This window comes from Belonocnema kinseyi, chromosome 4 (genome assembly GCF_010883055.1).
Source record: "Belonocnema kinseyi isolate 2016_QV_RU_SX_M_011 chromosome 4, B_treatae_v1, whole genome shotgun sequence".
Classification (NCBI taxonomy): Eukaryota; Metazoa; Arthropoda; class Insecta; order Hymenoptera; family Cynipidae; genus Belonocnema; species Belonocnema kinseyi.
Genome location: NC_046660.1, coordinates 82,989,806 through 83,002,759, shown reverse-complemented (window position 1 = coordinate 83,002,759; position 12,954 = coordinate 82,989,806). Strand labels below are relative to the sequence as shown.

The 12,954-nt window shown below is 26.9% G+C and overlaps 1 protein-coding gene across 1 annotated transcript in view; it reads right to left on the bottom strand.

The window, feature by feature from the left end:
* Positions 1–12,954, bottom strand: part of LOC117170979 — a 69,849-nt gene that overhangs the window by 33,519 nt on the left and 23,376 nt on the right. Inside the window, exons 6-9 of the mRNA XM_033358021.1 lie at positions 9,551–9,859; positions 7,463–7,591; positions 5,667–6,406; positions 1,326–1,515 (exon numbers count right to left, since the gene is read on the bottom strand). Coding sequence (XP_033213912.1) covers positions 1,326–1,515; positions 5,667–6,406; positions 7,463–7,591; positions 9,551–9,859 — 1,368 coding nt within the window. The remainder of the gene's footprint in view (positions 1–1,325; positions 1,516–5,666; positions 6,407–7,462; positions 7,592–9,550; positions 9,860–12,954) is intronic.

The following is a 12,954-nucleotide window of genomic DNA, read 5'->3' as shown; positions in this document are numbered from 1 at the left end:
CCCAAGATGGAAAAGTTACATTATCACGTAAGAAATCAATTTTAATTAAAAACAAAACTGATTTTCAATAATACGTTAAATTTTCAAATAAACAGATGAAACTTCAAATAAACAAAATAAAATTTAAAAAAATAGTTCAACCTTTACCCACATACGAGTGATGACTCTTTTAAAAAAGGACGATTTTTTAACAAACTGTGAACCTTTACTGATGCAATTTAATTTTCTATAAAGAAAGGTAAATATTCAACGAATAACGTAATAGTATCTAATATATTGCAAACAAAGATAATGAATTTTTAATAAAATTCGTAACTAAATATATAATCGTCAGCAGGAAGTAACCGAAAAAAAATAAATAAAAATATCATTAAATTGTTGTTAAAGTAGAAAAAATGGGAAATAAATAAGAAACTTTGAAAAATTTTCGATTTTTTTTCTCATAATTTTTCAATATAATAAAATGAACAACCTACCGTTAAAAAAGCGTGTTTTTGAAGTAAAAAAAATTAGAAATCAAATGAAAAATGACGGACTTATGAATTATTATATGCACTCACCTACCAAAAAACAGTTCAGCATTTTTTTCAGTCAGCAGAAAAGTTGAAAAACTTATTTTTTTTCTTTAGGGGAATGAAAATTCCAGGACCATGAGAAACATTTAAAAACTTTTTCAAGTTTTTCCAGGCTAAGAAAAAGTTGAAATACTTTTCCAGGTTTTCACGAAATTCCATGACGCTAGACACCCTGATTTAGCAATTGTAAGAGCTTAGATCATCCTCAACCGGCAGAATTATATTGGGAACACTAGTGCAGTCATCACAGTACCAATTGTTTTTTAAACTTTTTATGCATGTGATATTCAAGCACTTTCAACTATAGTCCTTAGACACGAAATAATACCACTGAATCATTTCCTATCAGGCGTACAGTCACAATCGGTGGCCGCCAAAATATATTCTTTAATCAGGGAAATGAAACAACATGTATTTTTCGGTTTGATAAAAAAGACTGGTCGATGGCTTTGTGTTGGCGACCGACTCTTCGACATTATGATGAAACGCGTTCTGATTTAAAATAGTTTCGGTCTCTGAAAGTTTTTTGAATTATTATTGTAAGTAAATGTTAATTAGTCAATTAAAAAATAAAGTAAAGAATATCCAAAATAGGTAAAATAAGTGACAAATTTCCAACAGGTGAATAGAAGACAATCTTTGATGATTACTAGCGCCATCACCGAGAAAGAATCTTTGTGCGTCAAGTAAATGCAAAAATCTGCGGGCTGTGAATGTCTTAACTCTCTAGAAAAATAACAAGGTTCTCACCTTGTCGTCGTAGAAACCTTGATCATCAGTTCTTTGCTGCCCGAGGAGTCTATCCGTTTCAAGATCTGTATCGGCTTCTTCTTCATCGACACCTTCTTCGACTTCCAGTTCTCCTTCATCAATCCCTCTTCTTGCTTCGGAATCCTCGCTATTACTTTCTGTACAGACTCTCCGCCTGCCATCGAGCAAACTACATCTTAGTTAGATGAACTCGTAAATTAAAAATATGTCGCATCTGTGGGTATTCCAAAACCCATGTTCAAAATCTCATAATATTGTTCCAATTGAAAATTTCCCGTCCTGTGGTCACCCTGGATTTGATTTTAAAATACCGATTTCCAGGGCTCGGACTCATGCCATTATCAGGCCTCAGATCAACTAGAAGGCTTCAAAAAATACGCATAAAATTACAGGATTTCTGTCCAAATATTATTTGTGCAATCAAAATAAAATTGAAAGTAAACCCATTTTTTGACCATAGTCATTCAGCTTGAAGGATTCTGAATCTGGGTTTAAAATAATTATTTCTGAACCGTTAAACTTGTCAAACGGGATTATTTTTAAGTGAAAGAAGTTTATAATTTACATTAATTTTGAACATTTGACACTTAAAATTATTTAACAATTAAGACCTTAAATTTGAGACTGTATACTTTGAATATAAAATTACAAAATTTTTAATAATTCAGACTTACAGCCCAAAATACTCTCGATATAGGAGAAATTAGGTTGGATTTTCACGAAAAAAGGGGAATAAATTCTTTTGAATAAAATTAATATAGACACAATATTGAATACAATATGGAACGCTATAAATTCCGAAGATATCAAGTCAAAATATATTGCATTTTCAACAAATTACTTGAATGTTTAACCAAAAGAGATGGATATTCAACCCAAAGATGAATTTTTAAGAAAAAAGTTGGGTTTTCAAGTTAAAAAGTAAAATAATGTAGAAAATAGTTGCCTTTTAAAACTGAAACGAGGTATTTTCAATCCAGAAAGATGAATTCTTAATCAAATAGTTGAATTAAGAAAAATTATAATTTTTAATTTTTAAACAATAAGGTTTAACTATAACCAAATAGTTTAATTTTTAAACCAAAAAGACAATTTTTTAAACATATTTTTCAACGAAGAAACATTAATTTTTAAACAAATAGTTGAATTTGAAAGTAATGATTAATTTTTAACGAACTATTTGCAGTTACAATCAAATAGTTTAACCTTTAATCAAAAGAGACTAATTTTCAAAAAAATACATTTTTAAACAAATAGTTGATTTTTCAACTTTTTTAATGCAATTGTATTAACAAGTAGAGACAGTGTTTTTTTTGTCATTCTACGTCATGTAATCGCATGTCACAGAATCAATATGTGAATAAATTTCAATGTTGAATCTTTTTTCAATTAATAATCATTTTCAATAATCATTTCAATTTTTAATATTCAAAATGGAAGAATTTTTTAATGATAATCTTCAAATTTAAACTACCTGTTAAAAAAAATGTTAAAATTACATAATTTTAAACTATAAAATTCCGAATGAATGAATCATGAATTGTAAAGCTTACAAATTTAGGCACTTTAAATTGCAAATCATTATATTTTGAAAGTTTTCAATTGTAAATCTTAAAAATTCAACTTTGTATTTAAAAAAAAAATCAAAATTACATACCTTTAAAATATAATTCTCGCAAATAGAATGATTTGCAATTCTATATGTTAAAAATTCAAGAATTTTCAATTGTAGCTCTTTAAGATTGTAGAACTTGAATTATAAATCGTTAAATTTGAAGACAAGAAGAGTTTTTAATTTTTTAAATATATAATAAACAAATGTACATTTTTCACATCCAAAAAAGACAAATTTACAAACAAAAACTAGAGTAGTTCAATTTTCAGTTAGAAAAGTACATTTTAAATAGATAAAAAACGAGTTTTCAGCTAAATAAATTCATTTTCAACTAAAAATATACATTTTTATAGCCAAAATGGAATAGTTTCATCATCAGTTGAAAAAATTAATTTACAACTAAAAAGAAACGAATTTTCAGACAAGGAAATTAATTTTTAATCAAAATGATGAATCTTCGATTGAAAATATAAATTTTGACCAAATAGTGGAGTTTTCAACCCAAAAGATGAATTTTCTATTAAAAAAAAAAAAAAACAATTTTGAACTAAAAATGTTTTCATCTGTAGAAATGAATTCTTTAGAAAATAGAATAGTTAAATTCTCTTCAAACTAGAACATTATTTAACGAAAAAGATAACAATTATATCAAAAAGCTAAAAAAAATTTTTTTAAATTAATGTTCAACAAAACTTATTTTCAACAAAATAATCCAATTATAAGTCCAAAAGATGAATTTTTTAGCGAAAAAGGATACAGTTTCTATAAAATATATAAATTTTGCATTAAAAAAGACAAATTTACAAACAAAAACTAGATTAGTTCCATTTTCAGTTAGAAAAGTAAATTTTAAACAGAAAAAACGAGGTTTCAGCTAAATTAATTAATTTTCAACTAAAAATAGTTACAACTTTAGTTCAAAAAAATTAATTTTCAATTAAAAAGAAACGAATTTTCAGCCAAGGAAATTAATTTTTAATCAAAATGATAAATCTTCAACCAAAAATATGATTTTTTGACCGAATAGTGGAATTTTCAACACAGAAGTTGAATTTTCTATAAAAAAACGAATATTTAACTAAAAAATTTTTGTTAGCCATAGAAATGAATTCTTTAAAAAATAGGATACTTACATTTTATATAAAACATACCATTTTTTAACAACAGTAATTTTTGAGCATTAAGATTATTTTTTAGCCAAAAAAATAAGTTAGAAGAGGCGAATTTTCAACAAAAAATGGACAAATTAAATTTTGAGTTAATTAATTTTTAATTAAAAAAACTGATTTTCACCGAAATAGTTTATTTTAAACCAAATAGATGAATCTCAACATACGGCGTAAAATATAATCGTTGATATTTCAACTAAAAATTGTTTTAACCAAATTTTTAACAAAAATAAAGCAGAAATAAATAAAATACAATTTTTCAAGCAAAGAGAAGAAATTTCAACAAATAAAATTTTAAGCAAAAACATTTAAATTCAACCAAAAAAATAAATAAATTAAGACCAATTTGAATAAGTATTTTACCGCCTTCAATTTTTAATAATTTTTCTGTGTTGTACGATTTAACAGAAAAAAATTGATAAAGCAACTTCAGTTCGGATTAAAATTATGTATTAAAAAAATATTTTGTCTAAAATCGCGAAACAGCTCTATTCAGAACTACGCAAGAAAAAGTGACTTTTAATTTATTTTACAAATGAACTATGAAATTTTATTAGTAATTAGTATAAGAATTGATTCTTAACGAAATTGCAGATCTTTTTTGGGATAACCATTTTTGTTAATTCATCTTTTTTCGTATTCTACATATTTTGTCCACAAAATAGAATTTTTTATTTTCCATTATTTTTTGTGCAATCAAAATTTGAATTTTCGATTTTTGAAGAAAATCCAAAAATTGGTTATGATAATCTTGTAGGACTTTCAAAAAGAAATGTTTTTATTCTCTTGACTTTTTTTCATATCGTGCGTTTTTCGGCTTCAAATTTTGATTTTTGGTTCATTAAAAAAATTTTGAAAACGCTATAACTCTGAGAATTTTCTTTTTATCGAAAAAAGTCATAAGGATTAATTGTTTGTTCTTTTTGATACTATAAATATCTGTACATAGAATGTTTAAATTCTGAAAAGTGTTCTAAAAAATTTTCAAAATGCGCTCACTTTTTGAATTTTTATCAAAAATGGCTGGTTCACGAACTCGTCCTTTCTTTTAGGACCTAAAAAAAGTGTGCCAAAGATGAATTTGATTCGTTAATTTCTTCGAGAGTTATCGCGTTTATGGATGGACAGCCGGCACGGACGGGCGGACAGACAGACAGACGCCATCGTGAAAACCTGATTTTCGGATTCAGGGGGACTCGAAACGTGGAGATCCGTTGAAAAAGTGTGATGTCAAATTTCCGACAATTCTAATACTTTCTCAATCATAAATGATGAAAATGTAAAAAAGCTATTCTTCATATATTAAATTTGAATTTTCGAAGAACTCGGACCCGAACAGGTCGCGCACTCTGATGAGTGGTAAACGCCCCCATAGAGAATCACCCACACATAAGTTTATTATTCAAAAAATGCCATGCCAATGGTGAAACTATGTTTTATCTCTAAAGTGAGTCCGAGCCCTGGACTTTTCTCCTTCTCCAAGAACACATATCATCACGTGTTTTGGAATACTCTAAAGAAAGCAGAAGAACTTACCTCGGAATCCAAATAGGGCTGACACTCGGTTCCGGAGGATCTTCCGAAGGAGATTTCGCAGGTAGAGTTTTCGTTCTCTGCAAAGCCATTCTAATATCTTTGATCGCAGCTTCCACTTCGCCTCCAATTTCCAAATTAACGCTCTGTCTTCCCTGTGGCGCAGGTGGCGGAGGAGTTACCAACGGATCCAATCCATCTAATTGCAATTCGCTGGTGTCGTAGGAATTTTCTTTCTTAGCCACGAATAAATCGGGAGAGGTCGTTTTAAGCGTGTGCAAAATATCTTTAGTTACATTTAAACTAACGTCCTTTCCAGATTCATTTTCGGTTCCTAGCATGTCGTTTCGGGTTCTTTGGATTATTTCTTTTTCTATCTCGTTTATTTGCCGCTTCATCAGCATCACTGTCGGATTGTTGTTGTCCGTGTCGCTCGCATGTCCACTTGACAAACCATCTTCGAGAACTGGCATGCTCGTATATATCCTGAGGGAATCCGAATTATTTCCCAAATCTCCAACGGATCCGAGTAAACCACTCGCAGGGAGAAGTTCGTTCTCCATCAGCATCAGGGACATTTCGCTATCCAGATCACCGCAGTTGCTATCACAATCGGTGGTTTCTGGACTGAGGGTGAAGTTTCGAGAATGACCGACTTGCAAACCCACCTCCGTTTCGCCAAGATCTTCGCTACTCCCGGTTCCCACCGACAGGTCCAGAAAGTTGTTCTCATGTTCGATAGTCTGGAAATTTGGGTAATGATATTTAACTATTAAGTCAATAGGACTTTTTTTTTTAATCAGGGTCAACAAATTAAAATTTTCCATTTCACCTTTTTTACATCAAATAATGAAATAAACGTTTGTCAGACATGTAAAAAATGAGCCATTTCATTTTTATTGGCCCAAAATTTCTAAAGAAAGCGGAATCGTAAATAAACAAATTCTTATTTTTTTCGAACATGAGTCGTCTTTGTGAAATCTTTAGGAATATTCTTAAATCTTTGTAATGTCTTTGAAATCATTGAAATATTTTGAAATCTTTGTGAAGTGTTACAAGCCTTAGTGAAAGCTTGAAATTTCGGTAACGTTTTTGAGAAATTGTTTGGCATTTTTCAAAGCTTTTGTAAAATCTTTGAAATCGTTGTGAACTCTTTCTTTGATCTTTGTTTGCGAAATCTTTTGAGTCTGTTTAAAATCACTGAGGTATTTTGAAATCTTCTCAAATGTGTTGAAATCTTTTGAAATCGCTTAAACTCTTTGAAATTCTTGAAATCTTTTATAATTCTTATGAGTTATTTAAAGAAATTGTTAAATCTTCTCTAACTCTTTTGTATTCGTTTTAAATCACTGGAATATTTGAAATTAATTAATTAATTTTTAATTCAATAGTTCAACTTTTAGAACAAAAATTAAATTTTTATTAAAAAAGACGAATTCTGAACGAAAAATGTATTGATTGATATTTCAACCAAAAAATATTTTAATTTTTAAGCAAAATAAAAAAAAACGATTTTTGAACAAAATAGTTCAATAAGTAATATAAAGCTAATCGTATAAATGAAGAGTAACAGTGATTCAATTTGATATTGCAATTTTTATTTTAAATAGGCACGATCGCGAAAAAATTCCCTGAATTAAACAAAAATCCCCAGGCATTTCCAGGTTTTCCAGATGTATATAAATTCCCTGGAAATCCCAGGTTTTTTGGGTCTTCCAGATAGGGCAGACACCATGAATTTCAAAAATTAAAAGTGACAATTTAAGTCTGAAAGGTGAATACTTTGGATTTTAATTTACCGAGTGAGAATAGTCGGGTTTCTGCTTTTTGGGAGATTCATGGACCAAAACTTCATCTGGCAGACCACTTGCTAATCGTTGACCGACATAGGAACTACCGCCTTGTCTTCGAAGCTCGTAATCGAGATCCTAAAAAATTATATAAACATATGTCAATATTAACGATTCTAAACGTTTTTTAATAAGAATCCTCACACTTTTTAATTCATAAAATATATAAAATTATTACAAATAGGTGGCATTTACGGAAAGCAGAAAATATGATAAATGATTGGACTTTTTTTCAAGTTTAAGGGCTTTCAAATTTACAGTTGGAAACTCTACAGATTTACACGAATTTTAAAAGATTCTCCGGTTAAAGGCAGATAATTGTTGAAAAAAGTAAATTTCTCTTTATGGAAGCATTTTTAAACAAACAAAAAACAAACAATTATTGGAACATCTTTCAAAAACGAAAACTTTCATTTTGAATTACTTACAATGCTAGAATTTTCTCATTTGTATAAATTATTTGTTCATATTCGTTCCTTTTCCAATTTGATTTATTAATAAATAAAATCGTTTCACAATTCACAGACGTGACAATTTTAATTCAAATAAAATTCAAATGATATGAATAAGTTTAAACATTAAAAATTATTTTTCACTAATTCAAAATATTTTTTAGTTCTAAATGTAAAAAAAGTTCCTTGAATGTGTAAGTTTTCTCAAATTGGACAAATATACCATTTATTTTTATTACAGGGTATCCAATCAAATCCTGGAAGAAAATTTCCTGAAAATTCCATCTGTTTCCAGGTATTTCAAGTTTTTTCAGTTATAATCTTTTACAGTACGGACTCATTTAAATTATTTGCATTATTTAAAATAGCAAACTCAAAATATGTATACAGTTTTGCTAGTTTATTATAAATAATGTTTTTCACAGTTTCTAAGGATTAAATTACTAAGTTTAATTTAGAAAGCTTTGAAAACTTATTTTACAAGATATTCTTAAATATATTTGCATCGTCGATTTATTAATTAAATATTTCTTGAATTTGTCTATTAAGTACTAAATAGTAGAACCTCACTTAAGTAAGATCAATTTTCAAACAATACATTGAATTTTGAACTGAAAAAGATAAGTTTTTAACCAAAAATGGATTGGTCAAATTTTCTGCAAAAAAAAAAAACAAACAAACAAAGTTAAAACGAAAGCAATGAATTTTCTATTAAAATGGCGAACCTTCAACTGCAATAGATAAATTTTAAACCAAAAACACGAATTTTTAACAAACGAGTTTAACTTTCAACAAAGTAGTTTTATTTTAAACCAAAGAGATCGATTTTTTAATAAAATGATAAAGAGTTAACTGGAATACTTTAACTTTCAACGAAAAAGATAAATTTTTAACCAAAAAGATGTATTTTTAAACAAGAAGATTAATTTCTACCAAACAGGCGTTAACCAAATTTATGTACAACCAAAGAAATGGATTTTCAAATCAAATGATAGAATGTTTAATGGAAAATGGATCCATTTTCCAGTAAAAAAAAATTTTCAAACAAAAAAACTAATTTAAAGAAAAAGTTACATTTTTAAACAGAGTTATCAATTTTCAACTGAAATAATCGAATTTTCAACAACAAAAGATAAAGATTTAAATTACAATAATGAATGTTTAAATGAAATATTTAAATTTTCAACGTAAAAGATGAATTTTCAAACAGGAAGATAAATTTTCTACCAGAAATGAAATAGATATTTTTTCAGTTGAAAAAAAAAAATTATTTCCAACCAAACTGATGAATTTCTAACTAAAATGGTTAATCTAACCAAAACATATGACTTTTCAACATAATTCGTCTGTTTAACTATGAAAGATTTTTCTGTAAAATAGCAAAATAGTTCAATACAGTGATACAAAGCTACGTTTACAAATAAAAATTATTCTTATTTAATATTTAAATTGAATTTAAACAAAAAAATTAAACACACTAGCGCAAAAATTTCCTGGACTTGAAAAAAATTTTCCCTGACATTGCCAAGTTTTTCCAGGTATATAAAATTTCCCAGATAATTCCAGGTTTTCTAGGAGAACCTACTTGGAAAGCAAAGGAATCCGTGTTATTCTCTTTCTCTTCCGAAGGTGCTGGACACTTGAAGAATTCCTCTAGGACCTTCCGAGTTTCCGAAAATTCATACAAATAATCGAAAGTGCTACCTCCAGGGGACACGAGACTACTTATATTTTCACTCGGCAAAACCGAGTTTTTCAAAGAATCCTCTTGATCCTCTTCTTCAGCTTTCTCTAAAGGCGGTGAAGAATTAGTCATAATTTGATCCTCCGAATGCGTAACAGTCGGCTCTATCACAGAATCTTCTACAACGATTTCAGTAAAATTGTCTTCCTTCTGAAAAATAATAGTAAAAATAATAAAGATGTCTTTATTATTCACTTTTTGAGAACTAATTAATTAAAAATAATCCGGAGGGGTACTTAAACTTCAAATAAAGATCCAGGTTATTTCCCAGATTTCACGGTCACAAATTACATTTTTTCTGGTTGACCTGGTAGCGTTTATAATAATAATTAAAATTTTGAAAAGAATTAAACATTTTAGAACTCCAAGCTAAAATATATAATTTAAATGATTGTAAAAGTAATTTCAGACTTCACCCTGTAAAATTCTCTCAAGACAAAAGAAATAAGGTAATTTTTAGTAAAATAGGAAAATAATAGGTGAATAAACTCTTTTAAATAATATTAACGCAGACATCATATTCCTAAGATTTCAAGTCGGAATGTATTGCATTATCAACAAAATAGTGGAATTTTCAAAAACAAAAAATAACTTTTCAACAAAATAGTTGAGTTTTCTAGCTAAAAAGTTGAATGTTTTAGAAAATATTTTAGTTCTAAATTCGAAAAGATTAATTTAGAAAAATTAAATTTTTAATAAAGAAAGATGATTTTACAACTAAATAGTTTAACTTTTAATCAAGAAACGAATTTTCTTCAAAAAGTTAAATTTTCGAATATAAATATGACTTTTTAACAATGCAAGGTGAATTTACAATCAAATAATTCAAATTTGAAGCAAATAAGAACAATTTTTAGCAACAAAATTGAATTTTTAACCCAATATTTGAATTTTAAAATACAAAGGTGAGTTTTTAATTAAGAATGATACATTTAAAAACAAATAATTAAATCTTTAAGCAAAAGAGTCGATTTTTCAACAAAGAAGTTGAATTTGTAACCAAAAAATTTAATTTTCAACGTTCAAAGATGAATCTTCAACCAAATGATCGATTTTTTTAACAAAAATATTAAACTTCAACCAAAAACAGTGAAATTTTCAACGAAATAGTTGAATTTTCAATCAAATAGTAGAATTTTTAAAGAGATAAATTCTGAACCAAAAACGTAATAGTAGACTTCTCGATTAAAATGAATCAACTTTCAATCATCAAAGATAAATTTTTCACAAAAAATATTACTTTTCTACCAAAAACTAAATTTTCTATCTAAAATTATGAATGTTCAACAAAACAGTTGAAGTTTTCATCAAAAAAATCACTTATAAATAATCAAATAATATTTTTAACTAAATAATAGAATTTTTAAAGAAAATAGATGAATTCTGACCAAAAAATATAGTAATGGACTTTTAAATAAAAATAATTAACTTCTATCAAAAAAGATTACTTTTTAAGAAATCAGTGGAATTTTCAACAAGATAATTAAATTTTCAATAAAACAGTTGAATTTTCGACCAAAATAGATTTCATTTCTACCAAAAAATGAATTTTTAATAAAAAAGAACATACTTTCTATCTAAAAAGACGAATGTTCAAGAAAATAGTTGAATCTTCGGCCAAAAAATATGACTAACCAAATAGTTGTGTTTTCAATAAATAATGAAAATTTCCACCAAACAATAGACTTTTTGATTAAAAAGGATAAACTATCAACCAAAAATGATCAATTTTCTATTCGAAAAGACGACAATTCAGCAAAATAGTTGAACTTTCAAAGAAAAAAACTTTTAAATAAAATATCAAAATTTTCCACCAAATAGTAGAAATTATAACCAAGGAGAGAAATTCTGAACCACGAATATAATACCAGATTATTCAAATAAAAAGAATTAATTTTCAAGTAAAAAGATTATTTTTTAAGAAAATAGTTGAATTGTCATCAGAAAAATTACATTTTTAACCAAAAGCCGAATTTTAACCAAAATAATTGAATTCCGGAATAAAAATATAACAGTAGACATCTCAATTAAAAGAAACTAACTTAAAACTATGGATTATGAATTTCCAACCATAAAATACGACTTTCCTATCAAAAAATAAATTTTCTATCCATAAGGACAAATGTTCAACAAAACAGTAAACATTTCTTAAGATTAATTTTAAACAAAATAATTAATATTCAATCAAATATTCGAATTTTTAACCAATCGAGATGAGTTCTGAACCAAAACTATAATAGATGACTTTTAAATTCATAAAAAATTAAATTTCATCCAAAATAGTTGTATTTTCTTATTATGTTTTAGTAAGCCGATTCGCATTTAAGTGAAAAAACGTGAAAAAAAAGAAGTTTCTTGAAACTAGGATTTTCGAGGAATTCTTTTTAAAAAAGGAGTGAATAGGGGTATAAGGGAAAGAGTTGACAGTCTATAATTTCATGATTTGCAATGAAAATTTTGCGTAAAAACGCTTTTGTCAAAATATTTTTTAAATATTCAGAGTATCCCTAAATTATAACTTTATCATGAATTTATTACCAATTAATTATATAAATCCAGGTTACTTAATTCATGGCGTTTATTTTAAACATCCTTTAACACAACATCAAAATAAATTATTTTTTAAATAAAATTATGAATCTTTGACTGGAATAGTTGAATTTTAAACTAAAAAGATGAGTTTTCAACTAAAATGATGAATATTTAATTGGAATACTTGAGTTTTCAACAAACGAGATGAATTTTCAAAACAAAAATGTTGAACAACATACATGAATTTTTTACGAAATACTTGAATTTTCAATTAAAGAAGAAGAATATTCAACCAAATAGTTAAATTTTGAGATAAGAAAAAAGATTTTTCAACCGAAAATGAATAGTTTACATTTTTAGTTAAAAATATTAATTCAATCTAACTGATGCTATCAACTGAAATAGTTGAATTTAGAACAAAAAAAATTAATTTTTACTACATTGTTACAACAAAACACTTCAATTTTCGGCAAAAAAAGACAATCTAAAAGATGAATTTCCAACTAAAATGGTAAATATTTAACAGGAATACTTGAATTTTTAACCGAAAAGAAACATTTTTTAACAAGATTAACTTCAAAAGCAAAATATAATTTTCTGCAAAAAAATCGAGTTTTTAAACAAATATGCGAATTTTCAACGAAATAGTTGAATTTTCGATTAAAAAAGACACATTTTCAGTCAAAAATTTTTTTTCAACTAAAAAAATCATT